This window comes from Trachemys scripta, chromosome 2 (assembly GCF_013100865.1).
Source record: "Trachemys scripta elegans isolate TJP31775 chromosome 2, CAS_Tse_1.0, whole genome shotgun sequence".
In the NCBI taxonomy this organism is placed as follows: Eukaryota; Metazoa; Chordata; order Testudines; family Emydidae; genus Trachemys; species Trachemys scripta.
Window position 1 is genome coordinate 254,450,079 of NC_048299.1, and position 14,397 is coordinate 254,464,475.

The 14,397-nt window shown below is 38.6% G+C and overlaps 1 protein-coding gene across 1 annotated transcript in view; it reads right to left on the reverse strand.

The window, feature by feature from the left end:
- The window catches only part of CSMD3 (CUB and Sushi multiple domains 3), a 1,107,808-nt gene that overhangs the window by 303,135 nt on the left and 790,276 nt on the right, over positions 1-14,397 (reverse strand). The window contains exons 25-27 of the mRNA XM_034759587.1: positions 10,377-10,568; positions 6,065-6,191; positions 4,715-4,917 (exon numbers count right to left, since the gene is read on the reverse strand). Of these exons, the coding sequence (XP_034615478.1) occupies positions 4,715-4,917; positions 6,065-6,191; positions 10,377-10,568 (522 nt within the window). The remainder of the gene's footprint in view (positions 1-4,714; positions 4,918-6,064; positions 6,192-10,376; positions 10,569-14,397) is intronic.

Below are 14,397 nucleotides of genomic sequence, written 5' to 3' on the forward strand. Positions count from 1 at the left end.
AATAGACAGAACAGTAACAGATAAAGTGTTTGCTCAGGCCCCTGCAGTGACAACTGAATATGTCAAAGCCATATTTACTTGGGTTTTATGAGCGTTATTAAAACTATTTGGAGGAGAATTATTTGAGGAAACTTAGGAGATGTTATTACATAAAATAAACAGAATGGGAGCAGAGGAAGTAACATTTTCTCTAAGAAAAGGAAAGAATTTTTAAGAATAAAATATACATATCTGAGTAAATCATTCAGTCGTCAAGAGTCTTGAATTCTCTGTTCACACTTTCCTTAGATAATTAATATTAGTTTGAGGTTAAATAGCGTAACAAAGCATGCAAATGATGTTTGATCTTTTCTGCAGTACATCCATCTGCTTGAAACAAGGCATGTCTAGCCTCAAACCATGAAAAGTAGTACAAGTTACTGAGTCAGGATTTCCTGTCCTATAGTAATGACCGTATGGACTTGATGATTTACATTATTATAAAAATAGCCTGGCCCTCAAAAGATTAAACTCACAGAGACCTAGATGTTTTTCCCATTAAAGACAAAGGTAAAATCCTCAGTTTTCAGTGGGAGCAGTGCGGGGTACAGAGTGGGTACCAGTTACAGACTGTTGGTCTGATCCTGCTCCCATTGAAGACAATGGGCCATTTACCCACTTTATAACTCAAATAACCTATGTTAAATGAGCACTATTATGATTGCGAAGTCAAGTATCCAAAAGTTAGAAAATGCCAGAATTAAGGTTGCCTGTGCAAATTTATCCTGGTTTCCTTGTCCATATGCATTATGATTCAGTCTCTAATTACATCATCATCAAGCTCTTTTTTCCTAACATACCCATGCGTCATTCAGTGACCAGACTGAATGGTGCTCATTTAATGAGCAGCCATTCAATATTTTGTTTTCTCCTTATTGTTCAAAGTGTGGCCGCAAGCTTTTTTTTTTTTTTTACCGCAGACTCTTCAAACTCTGCACTGAAGATAGAATTATTCATTTTGTCATGGGCTTTTCTATGGCACTCATCACTATAGTATTCAAATGCTTCACAAACATTAATTTAGCTTCTCAAAACCCATGTGAAGTTAGGGGTGGTATTATCCCCATTTTACGGATGGGGAGATGAGACACAGAGAGATTAAGGTCAAAAGCAACCACTACTTTTGGGGCCCAATCTGAGACACTTAGAATTGTATTGCTTCAGAGTACTTAGCATTATATAGCACTTTATATACTCAAGCTCAGCTCTCATTGACTTCAGCTGCAGATGTGAGTGCTCAGCAATTCTGCAAATCAAGCCCAGGGTTTCAAGTTGAGCACCCAGAAAATAAGGAACACCCAAGTAATGACCACCTCCAAAAGTCTGGTTTAAGTGACTGGCTTAGCATCACACAGAGATTCTGTGGTAGAGACAGGGATAGAATCCAGTTTTCCAGGGCAGCATTCAACTCCCTAGCCCTTCTTCTCTTCCTGAAATCACCTGCTTCATTCACTACACATCTTCCATCTTCTACAGGACATGAGGTAGAGGTCCTACAGACAACAGCCTCCTCTATTACATAATCTTCATTCATCCCCCAAAATGGGCTTATCATGTGAAGTGAATAATGTAAGGATCCCATGGGAAAAAAAGATTATGTGATTGTGTAATTAAAGACAAACATAATGTTTATGTACAAAGGGGCTGAATTAAGGTAGCTCACAGTCTGCCATCCTCAACCCCCTCCCTTGTTGCCCAGCCAGTCCCAATTCTCCATGCCCCATGACAGCTCCTTGTCAAATCTATCTCTCCTCCCTCTCACCCCTGCTCCCTCACTGGTGCCTAGTCCCAGTCTCCCCTGCCCCCAGCCCCTCATCTGATTTTAGTGCCCCCCAGTCAACTGGGTCCCTGTCTCCCAATGTCAATTCCCTCACTGGATTCCCAGCCCCAGTCCCCTTGACTAACCAGTTCCAGTCTGCACTACCCCTCCCTCATTAATTCCAGACTTCTCCCTCAAAAGGGAGAGGGATAGTTCAGTGGTTTGAGCACTGGCCTGCTTAAACCCAAGGTGGTAATTTAATCCTTGAGGGGGCCATTCAAGGATCTGGGGCAAAAATCTGTCAGGGACAGTACTTGGTCCTGCTGTGAAAGCAGGGGATTGGACTCAATGACCTTGCAAGGTCCCTTCCAGTTCTATGAGATAGGTATATCTCCATATTTAAAAAAAAAAAAAACCTAGTCCCAGTTTCTTTTCCCTCCAGTCCACCTCACCAGATTCTTTGTCCTAATCTACTCCTTTCCCCCTGCCCCGGTCCAGCTTTTGGCTTCTCTACATTGGACACAGATTGCTTCCTTCTCCATTCTACTTGGGTGCCAGTAGGAAGCCATTGAAAACACTGGAGAGACAGACTCCCTGCTTTCAGTTCCAGTGCCCAGCCCCCACTATGGCCCAGAGGAACTTGCAGCAGCCATTACAGGAAAAGTCTGTCTTCATCCCTATAGCCCTTGGCTGGAGCCTGCTCAGCTGCTTTGAATAAATGGGCGTGCACAGTCTGGTCAGTGCTAGTAGCTGTTAGAGGTTTGAGCATGCACAGTGAGCACAGAATCTTTGAGGACTTTAGCTGCTAATATCTAAGAAGTCTCTATTGAACTGCAATTTTTCAAAGGCTTATAACTTGGATATATTTCAGCAGATTTTCACAAGGATAGAAAAAAACATATGCCTGACACAAGGGCAACTCCCTGCCAAATTTCAAGTCCCTGCTCCAAAGCCTGGGAACACCAGAGCATATCAAAGAAAAATCTAAAGATTTTATTTTTAACATGGACAAAACAATTTATTTTCCCCTAGCCTAGTTCTTGAAAATAGCTGAACAGTTTTGGCTGAGAGAGAGAGAGAGAGAGAGAGATTAAAAAGTTCACCCTAAAGCAGACACTTCCATGTAAAATTTCAGCCAAAACAGTTCAAGCTTGGCAAAATTTTAAGCCACTAAAAACAAGGTATTATAATGCGAAGCGCAAGATAACATTAATATTAGATGGTGCTACCAGCTCTGCATATAGTAAAGTAGATACAAGAATGATAACTATTGTTTAATCTCTCTGTATACTGTATATATAATACAGTATACCTCCTTCTATATGCATCTCCTTTTCTTTCAAGACCACTGTGGCATTACACCCTTTTTATTATTAACTATTTTCTAAATCTCTCTATTCATATCTATTGCACAATCTATAAATGGAATCAAATTCTATTCTAATTCATTGTAGGCAATAATTTTGCTCTGGCTATCTCATCAGTTGCATCCATTGGAGTCATTAAGTTATGCACATGCAGTTTTGTAGCTATGTCACAGAATACAGAGTTGTACACAACTGATGGTAAAAGTGTGAGCATCCCATTCTAATAATAAGCACTTAATTTAACTAAAAAAACCACTCAGTATTATGCAACAGAGAGTCCTGTGGCACCTTTAAGACTAACAGATGTATTGGAGCATAAGCTTTCGTGGGTGATGTGAAGTTCCACTCTGATAGAGCATAGGAGGCTTGTCAGAGGGGAGATCCTCTCTGCAGTACTTTGCCCCTGCCTCTCTCCCAGCTCAAGCAAATTTATCCCATCTTTCTCCACACACAGGCACAATTCCCCCCATTGTCTGTGCTCAGCCTCATGCTCCCTCTCTCTAGCCATATGCTCCTCTATTGACTAGCTAAATGACCAAGCACACCATTCTCCCATCATGTCACTCCAGAACATATTACCCCAAACACCAACTAAGAAAGCGTGATTAAGGATTGAAAAGGTATGCTGCCTACAGGTATGTTTCAGAGCATGGTGGAGCAGGGCTGTGTGAGATAAACAGTGGGGACAATATTTTGAGGGCTGTGAGAGAACCAGGTTCATTTATGTGGGGGAGAGGGATAATCAGGATTTTGTGTGGGGAGCCACATGGCTGTAGAAAGAGCATGAGACTTCCCACCATAGAAGCCTCTACCATGGCTGTCGAAAGAGCAGGGACAGGGACTTCCCACCACAGATTCACACATCATATTCACCTCGCCCCCGAGCTACTCATCTCCAAGGTACTTGTGTGTATGTACGTGCACGTACATATGTATGAATATTCTTACAACAAAGTGAGTGGGATTATTATCAAATATACAGAGCCTATGTTAAGCATAGTTAAGGAGTGTCAACGCTGCTGAAGAAAATGATACTACTGGATCCAGTCCTTCAATACTTATCAGAAAATACTCTTAGACTTTCTTTGAAGTCTGGTAGTTTTGCCTTAGTAAGTAGATCAGGTCTCATAACTAATGGTTTGTCACAGTAAAAGATTTGGAAAATGATTGCTTGGAAAAATTAGTAAAAAAAAATGTAAGTTACATTATTTCTTTGGTTTAACCATAAAAAAAATCCATGACTTTTGCTATGTTGGCATGGCTTCAACAGCAGCTGAGAGACAGTAAGAATGTTCATAATTAGGGCCAGTGGCTTGTCACAAAGGAGATGGAGGTGGGAGTGTTTTTTTTTAAACCATGGAAACAACAATTTCTGCCACAAACATGACAAAAATACAGCTTTATAATACTTACTACAATTTGGAGGCTTATTCTGCTTCTATTGAAGTCGATGAAAATTATGTCATTAACTTCAATGAGAGGAAGAACACGACCACAACTGGCTCAAGGAGCACAATATAAGATTCTATTTAAAAAAATATTAACTTACTTGAAAACTGGATGGCAAACCCAGATTTGCTTATATAAAAGTCTGTGTCGAATTGGATAGTCACTATGTTCAGTGTGCTGTGAATGCCTTCTGGAATAAGAGATCCACTAATTTCCTTGAGTAGCATCTCATTTTCTGGTGGCCCATCCCAAACTCGTAATATATCATGTGATGCTTCGGTATCGAAAGCAAGAAACTGGAGGCTGTAAAGCACCATGATAGTTCTGTCAACTTGTTTGTTTCCCCCGCCCCCAGAAACATCTCTAATTAATATTAAAATCAATATAGCAAGTAAATCTGAATTTACACAAATATTTCTCCATATTTCTTTTGATACTATGAACCATAAAAGTAAAGAGGTGAACATACATTAAACATACAAAGTATTTCGATAATGGTTTGATTTTTTCTTTGTATCTAACTATATTTGAGTTTACAGACAATACTGGTTGGGCTATTCAAATACAGGTTGAACCTCTCTAGTCTGGCACCCTCGGGACCTGCCCGGTGCCGAACCAGAGAATTTGCCGAACCACGAGAGGTCAATATTTTAGCGAGCAGGTCTCTTTTTATTTTTATCTTGCCAAGGAGAATAAACAGAACAATGCTTGCAATGCCGCCTAGCCAAGACTTACTGGCTCTCTTCATAACAAAGTGTTAGTGTTGTTACACAATTTTACTGTTTTGGGACAAGGAAATAAGCAGATAAAGCATAAAAAAACATAAAATAAAATCATGCCTGACCACAGATGTTGCCGAACCAGAGAGTGCCAGACTAGAGAGGTTCAACCTGTAATCCAAATTATTTTTTTTAAAGGGCATTTCAGGTATTATTTTCTTAGTCATATTAAAATAACATCATGTTATATATGTCAAAACCTGATCAACAGAAATTAAAATGTACCCATATAATTCTTTTGGAAATACATATGTTGTTTCAGTCAAGCATCTAATGATAAATTGTGATCAGATGCTTGACTTGAAATTAATTACTAAGATGCCACCTATTCCCTCCAATATTTCTCTTTTTTCACTTTGTCTTATGCTGGCTGGGTCCAATGGCTTTAGAGCCATATACTCTGTGTATGTGTGTTTGTAGGTACATGTATTTGTGTGTTTTAACAGCTACTGATTCTAAAACTAATCATACTATTTTAACTAATGAAATAATTTTACTACCTAACCCTACAAACCCTCACTCACAAGAGTAATGACAATCAGATTTGAGACGGGCTTAAACCAAAATCGTGGATCAGACTTTTGTTAGACATATAGGCTTGGATCCACATTTTGAGGATTGAACCCTTCTCTATCTCAAACATAAGCCCATATTTGCTTCAATTACAGTACCTGACAATATTTCCTGGATCTACTTCAATCATCCACATACAACGCAGATTATTGTCATAGGGAAAAGGATAGCCAGGAGATAAGATTCTTCCTGATGATTCTCCTTTAAAACGGCCTCCACATTCAGCTAACGAAAACACAATTTGAATTACATATCATTTTTATCACATTAAACATGATTCTCCCAAACTATATTTATATACCTCTGACCATAAGAATGTTATAATTTCATAAAGTGTTGAATCCTAACACAAGACTGAAGGAGACTTAAAATGCTTTGGAAAGATAAGGTACTGGTGTATTTTTACTCACATGTTTATGTATTTTGCTATAATTCCTATGCTTTTCTGATAATTCTGAAGGCAATACAGTCATTATGGAACATACCATGCCATTTATTTTTAGTAAGAAAAACTCCCCAATGAAAACAGTGCAGAACTTAGCTAAACAACTGAAAGCATGACAGAGCCATAAAGCATTAGGAGTAAAATAAATAACAGACATGTAAGAAAGAAAGAAAATGCAAAGTAAGAGAGGCAGAAAAAAACTAAATAAAGCCAGAATATGCAGGCTGAAATTAAAAGTTTGGGCTTGAAAAGCAAAGTTGTAAAACTTTTTACCAAAGATGTATAATCATAGCAAAGCTACATTATTTCTTAAATGACAACAGACGGTAAGTTACTCCCTGTTAGCTGGCCTTAGCCAATCATTAATCAAACCTGAATAATTCATAATCTTTCTAGCCCACCTCTGAGAAAACCTAATTTTTACAAAGACCCCTCAGGCCTTTTAAATCTCCTTATTTTGCTTTCCTTCCTTTTAAATCACTCTAATGCTTTCTCTCTTGGCCACACCAAAGCCAAAATAATGCTTTGATTAGATCTCTTGGTGTAGTTAAAATGCAGTTCAATTTTGATTTAACATCACCTAAAATATTTAGTTGGGAGATTTATTACCTTATGATCTATGAGCTTTGTGACAAAATTTAATTGAAACAGCACTCTTGATTGATTTCCCGACATAGTAGAAGCAAATTTTCAGAGACAGGTAGTCCCTTCAAGCTTCTCATATATTTTTAGGTATTTTCAACCTGATAACCCCTACAAGGTCTTTTGAGAAATATTCCTTCGTGACTGTTCAAGGCAAAGAATGGGATTGATTGTTACTCTCACTGTAGACTTGGGGCATAAAATGAGTGCACTGTGAGAATAATATTATTTGTTGGCAGAAGAAAATAAAATAAAAATTATATTTGTTCCAAGAAACAATATTAGAAATTCTGTTCCAGATTTGAGGATAATGACAATGGAATGATTTTCCTCCCCTCACCATAAGGAATAGAGTATGACATAAACTGTTCATGGCAGTGGCAAACATACATTTGGTTCATTTCTGGTTATTATGGCTGCAGAAATTGGTAAAAATACTTCCATACATTTTCCAACATTTTGTTTGCATCAATGTCATGAAGACTTTTTTTTGCATTGAAATGTGAACATTTAAATTATTAATCTGATGCTGACTATAATGTCAAATTTAAAAACTTCTGACTATCTTTTAGACTTTTTACTGTGATACTTTTAATTTAGTATTATTAATAATTATTATGATTAGAGTTCTAAATTTCAAAACCTGACAATATTTATTAGAGATGAGCCATGATCTCAAACTTCAAGTCAGTATCAAGACTTTCTCTAAATTCAAGAATGTTTGAATCTAGGGGCTTGGTATGGCATATTATCAAGAAAAAGCAGGACACAGCCACAAAGTCCTGATTCAGAGCTCAACTAACTCACAATTTGAAGGTGACTGGATCTGTTGTTTTGATTCAGACCCATCTCTTCTTTAGAACTTGTTCACTTCGTCATTAGTTCTGGACACAACTGAACACAATACTTTTAGTAATCTTCCTTTTCTATGTAGCTTAGCTGCTATATTGCTTGGCTGGGTTTCATATCTTTTTTAACCAATTTCTTCAGTTTGTACTATTATTAAGACATCATTAAGCTTTGATAGTACACTTGACAACATACAAAGACCAGAAGACATGGAGATACATGGAAGACATAGGAAATATAATGTATTATTTAGATGTATTCTATAGATCTATAGATTTTGGTCTTTATTTTATTTAACATGAATAAGCAAACTATATTAAGGAATGTGGAATCAAATAGCATCATTTTATAGTCACTGTCAACACCTACTTTTCTTTTCCTCTTCTTACACCTTGACTATATACAAATCTCACACTGGTTTCACTAAAGTTATTTTAAGAATCTATTTAGCCAAACCAGTACAAACTCCTGGACACACTTAATTAGATTTATAACTGGCGTATAGCAATTTAACAAACTCCTGTCTGGATACATCTCATTTGGTTTACAACTGAAATATATCTTCAAAAATAAACTGAATTGTGGATCACCATAGAGGACAAAAGACTTTGTTGATTGCTCTCCTCCACCCCATGAAGACAAGATACATAAGTGAATTCCTCCCATCAGATGAGCTGGCAGCTCAGAGAAGGAGGGAAGGAATAAAGATCCCTAACAAGGAGAAACTGCATCTCTACACTGCTGAACTCGAGGGCAAGGTTTTATAGGCATAAGCAAGAGATCCCCAGTGTTTAGCCTGGGTTAGCTGTAAGGGATATATCCAGCTTGCTTATTATAGAAGCTTCTATTACCTTTTGAAACTTAAGACTAACTTATTTATGTGTGTGTGTTTACAAGCTTTAATCCTGTAAATAACTCTATTTCCTTTTCATAGTTAATAAATCTTTAGATAGTTTATTATAGGACGGGCTACAAACTTTTTCTTTGGTATGATATTTAAGGTACAATTGACCTGGGGTAAGTGACTGGTCGTTTGGGACTGAAAGTAACCTGAATATTGCAGTTTTTGGTGTAAGAGACTTTGACTAGATGACAAAATAGATTGGAGTACCCAAAGGGACTGTCTGTGACTCCATGGATGGGCTGTTATAAGTGCCTGAGGAGTTCACACTGAATAAATGGCAGGTGGAACCTAAGTATAATTTAGGGTTTGTGCCCTGCTTCTTAATAGTCTGTCCTGAGGTTCATATTCACTACCTTGAGACAGCTTGGCAGCCTTCATGACTCCAAGTTGGTAGATTTGCTGGCCCAGGAAGGACTTCTTATCCAAAAGGAGGGAGGGATAGCTCAGTGTTTTGAACATTGGCCTGCTAAACCCAGGGCTGTGAGTTCAATCCTTGAGGGGGCCATTTAGGGAATTGGGGTAAAAAACTGTCTGGGGATTGGTCTACTTTGAGCAGGGGGTTGGACTAGATGACCTCCTAAGGTCCCTTCCAACCCTGAGATTCTATGATAATCACTAGTTGTAAGGACCAACAAAATCTTGGGATATTTTTGTTATGATGACCAATTATTAATTTGAAAGATATGTTTAATTCATTTGATTAGTATGCTTATTCTTGGCTAGACAGGATCTTAGAATGAATGGCTATGCAAAGGCATAAGACAGAATAAGACACCTATGAGGTTTTCACATAAATTAAGTCTGAGCATAAAGGGGCGTGTGCAAACTTTTTGCCTGTTACCCCCAACCCCCTCTTGAAAGAATGTGGGCAAAGAGGAACATAGATGGAGCCTTGGCTTCCATCCAACCAATGACAAATTATTATCCCTTCCTCTCTCTCCCCGATTCCCAAATCATAGAATCATAGAATATCAGGGTTGGAAGGGACCTCAGGAGGTCATCTAGTCCAACCCCCTGCTCAAAGCAGGACCAATCCACAACAAAATCAAATAAGGAGGCATGCCTCTTCTTCCCTGCACTATTTGTGAGGCAACACACTATGTGTCACCCTTTATATAGGGCTGCAGCAAAACCACACTCTAACCACCCTCCTCCTGTTGTGTACTACAGTATTCTTAATATTTGACATTTGTACTCTATTATGTAAAAATATTTACATGTGAAAAGTGCTTTATAACTAATCATATTCATGGAATATACTGACTGGTTTTAGAAATAGTTCAGCAAGACTGTAGATACCTTTTCTAAGTTATCTGTACGTGTTAAAAACTACCAGGAACTCATTTCACTACAATTTCCATGATGCACTCCTGATAAATATTTACTTTCCTGATTGTCTAGCTACATCTTTCAGATGCCAAGAAGTGATATATTTAGCAGGTTTGGATAGGGTTTGCCAGATCACACACATACAAAATTAACAAGCTTCTAGAAAACATAAAAGCATAAGGATCTCAATTTCTTTCTTTTTTTTTTTTTAAACACATTAAAGTTAAAAAGAGTCTACTACCAATACAGGATGGCAGAGGATAGTCCCATGCCCTTCTTTCCCCTGTCATACACTTTAGAAGGCTACTTCCATGGAGTGTGTAACCTGGATTGCATCCATAAATGATAGTACTGCCAGCAAAATGGCCTTGGTCACTGATCTTGTATCCAAATTGTGGCACACCAGGATCCTCACAGTGTGAAAGCTCAAAATCTGTAATGAGAATAAAGAGTGGAGTAACAGAATTAAAATAATAACACACATTTGTGAAATTAAACACTTTTTGTCTTCCAGTCTGAACATAGCATATTTTTTATTTTTCATTTGGCAACACATTTAAGGTTTGTTTTTGTTTTGTTTTTTTAAATGGGACTAGAAAGGTGGCTAGATTGTCAGGCTCAATGGGCAGTGACCAGGGCTTGATGTCTAGTTGGCAGCCGGTATCAAGTGGAGTGCACCAAGGGCTGGGGCCGGTTTTGTTCAACATCTTTATTAATGATCTGGATGATGGGATTAATTGCACTCTCAGCAAGTTCGTAGATGACACGAAGCTGGGGGGAGAGATAGATATGATGGAGGGTAGAGATAGGGTCCATAGTGACCTAGACAAATTGGAGGATTGGGCCAAAAGAAATCTGCTGAGGTTCATCAAGGACAAGTGCAGAGTTCTGTACTTAGGAAATAAGAATCCCGTGCACCGCTACAGGCTGAGGACCGACTGGCTAAGTAGCAGTTCTGCCGAAAAGGACCTGGGGATTACAGTGGACGAGAAGTTGGATATGCATCAGCGGTGTGCCCATGTTGCCAAGAAGGCCAATGGCATATTGGGCTGTATTAGTAGGAGCATTGCCAACAGATTGAGGAAAATGATTATTCCCCTCTAATCGGCACTGGTGAGGCCACACCTGGAGTATTGCGTCCAGTTTTGGTCCCCCCACTACAGAAGTGATGTGGACAAATTGGAGAGAGTCCTGCGGAGGGCAACAAAAATGATTAGGGGGCTGGGGCACATGACTTACGGGGAGAGGCTGAGGAAACTGGGCTTATCTAGTCTGCAGAAGAGAAGAATGAGGGGGGATTTGATAGCAGCCTTCAATTACCTGAAGGGGGTTCCAAAGAGGATGGAGTTAGGATGTTCTGAGTGGTGGCAGATGAAAGAACAAGAAGCAATGGTCTCAAGTTGCAGTTGGGGAGGTCTAGGTTGGATATTAGGAAAAACTATTTCATTAGGAGGGCGGTGAAGCACTGGAATGGGTTGTCTAGGGAAGTGGTGGAATCTCCATTCTTAGAGGTTTTCAAGGCCCAGCTTGACAAAGCCCTGGCTGGCATGATTTAGTTGGGCTTGGTCCTTTGATCACAGGATTGGACTAGATGACCTCCCGAGGTCTCTTCCAACCCTAATATTCTATGATTCTAAAGTTGATAGAAAAGTACAGGATTTTCAAAGGGGGGCCTAGGAAAAATATTGTGATTCTCTGTGAATGTGTGTGTGTGTGTGTGTGTGTGTGTGTGTGTGTGTGTGTGTGTGTGTGTGTGTGTTTTAAAGAACAGATATTTTTTCAGGTAGAATTTTCAAAAGCACCTAAGTAATTTAGGTGCTTAAGTCCCACTTTCAAAAGATACTAGGGCACACAGGACCCTCAGACTAGGTTTACACTGCAATCTATAAGTGTGACTGCAGCATACATAAACTACTTAGATCAAGTTTCAGAGTAGCAGCCGTGTTAGTCTGTATCCGCAAAAAGAAGAACAGGAGTACTTGTGGCACCTTAGAGACTAACAAATTTATTAGAGCATAAGCTTTCGTGGACTACATCTGAAGAAGTGGGCTGTAGTCCACGAAAGCTTATGCTCTAATAAATTTGTTAGTCTCTAAGGTGCCACAAGTACTCCTGTTCTTCTTTTTACTTAGATCAAAGCTATCTTAAGTAACAATAGCAGTGAAGTTATGGCAGCACAGGCAGCTACAACTTGACTATGTATCCAGGGTCCTTGGTGGGCAAGGCTAGACTTTGCAGCTGCAGCTTTGCTGTTATTATTACCAGAGCTAGCTTTGATCTTTAACATGTGCTGCAATCATACCTCCAGCCCGACTGCAGTGTAGACATACCCTAAGTCTCAATGGAAGTCTTTGGACTTGTCTACACCAATTAGATCATTGCAAGCTGGGGTCTAAATGTGGACTCTGCTACCGTGCACTAAACATTCTGTAGTTTTCTCTAACCTACCCCACTTTGAAACAAGAGTAGATTAAAACACACTATAGTGGTCTATTAGTGAGTGGCAGCAGGGTTCACACTGACATCTACTGCATGGTAGATTTACATCCCAGATTCACGTGAACTAAGTGTTTGTGTAAACAAGTCCTCAATGAATGACATTAAACAGGCTTTAATTTCTTCACGCTGTTTGATTTTCCTTAAGAAAGGTTATAAACTTTCCTATGTTTAAGACATAGCCTTCAAAAACTGCACGCTTTTAGTGAATGTGCTGTTCACCTCTTCTTACTGCAGCTGCTATGCCTACGGCTCAGTTAGCCAGTGAAATACAAAACCTTTTGATTATTCTTAAGTTGAACTTGAACTGATCTAAAAAATAAAAACAACAACAAAATTGAGGGCTCCATACATTTGGTTGGCAATTGCTTGTTACAAAGTGTAATGCACATATATGTGGTAAATTAAATTACAATAAACTGTAGCACTATCAGTGAATAAAAAAGTGCATTGACAATAGTCTGAATTGAAAAGCAGAGTATATTGAGTTTAATTTGCTGAGATTATCAATATTCTGAAAAAGTCAGAATTTTCCTTGTCTTTATGATGTATTTCAGATCACATTCCTTTCAGTTGAGAACCATGAAATCTTTTTTTTTAGTGCTGAGTAATTACATGGCTTGAAATGGCTATATGTACTATAAATATCATCTACTTCTAAAATGTTACAATAACTTATAACACAACACTAAAATTAATTGTCCAATTATCATGATGACACTTTGATTTAGTTTGACAACGAATGTGTAGGCGCTCATTAGCAAAATTGCAGAGCATGGTTGTTTGTTGTTGTTTTCTTTTTAAGCTTTAAATTAAAACCCTCTCCTTTACCAAAGCCACATTGTTTGAATACAAACAAGCACTTTCATAATAGTTAACTACGTAAGGGCTTCCATTCTAATCCTTCTTTCAGAAGCCCATGACTTTCAGAACTGGGGGATTGAAAGGTTCAGGCTGATCCCAGCCTGAAGATGAATTGTTTGGGAAAGTTTGCTCCAAAACAATTCTGTCACTTTTGAGAATAAGGGGAGTAGGATAGTGAGATAAAAAACACACTTGTTTATTACAAAATTCCAGCTGGGGTTAGAAAATTGAAATATGGCCAAAAAATAGCTCTCGTTTAGAAGAAGTGCATGTGAGTGTTCCAGTGAAAATTACTTTTGATTTGAAAAGTTAGGGAATCTGGGAATCTCATTCTATTGGAACACAAGCAAATTTTAATAATAGCACTTAGCTCATAATGTGCATGGGTAATAAGGGCATACGGTGCATGTGTCCCAGACATTCCCACATATGGCTGAAGAGGAAGCAAAGAAAATGTTCTTCACTTCCACCATCGCATGCACAGTCTCAAATTGAAGAACTGTGCTGAGTGGTTGACAATTTGCGCAACATCCACTCAGTTACTGAACTATGCTTTATTAATTGTGAAGAATTTTCATTTACTTTACAACAAAACTGCTCAGATTTGGACTGAGCTATCTATTGACATGAAAACAGAAACATGACTTGTTAGGTTAAATGATGTGTCTTCTCTACTTGAGTTTCAGCCAGTATGGCTCACTGAGAATATGGAGATGACAGGGACCTTCATGCCATGACCTGGGAGTTGGATCATTGTTCTGACTGAATGCTGAAGGCCAAGAGGGAAGTACTGAGTCCCATTGTTGGCCAAGATTTTCATTTGTTACCCTGAGGGTGTGGGGAACAGGCATGTGAGGTCCATGTTTAAGAATCTAACTCTTGATGTTGGCAATGAAGCTAAC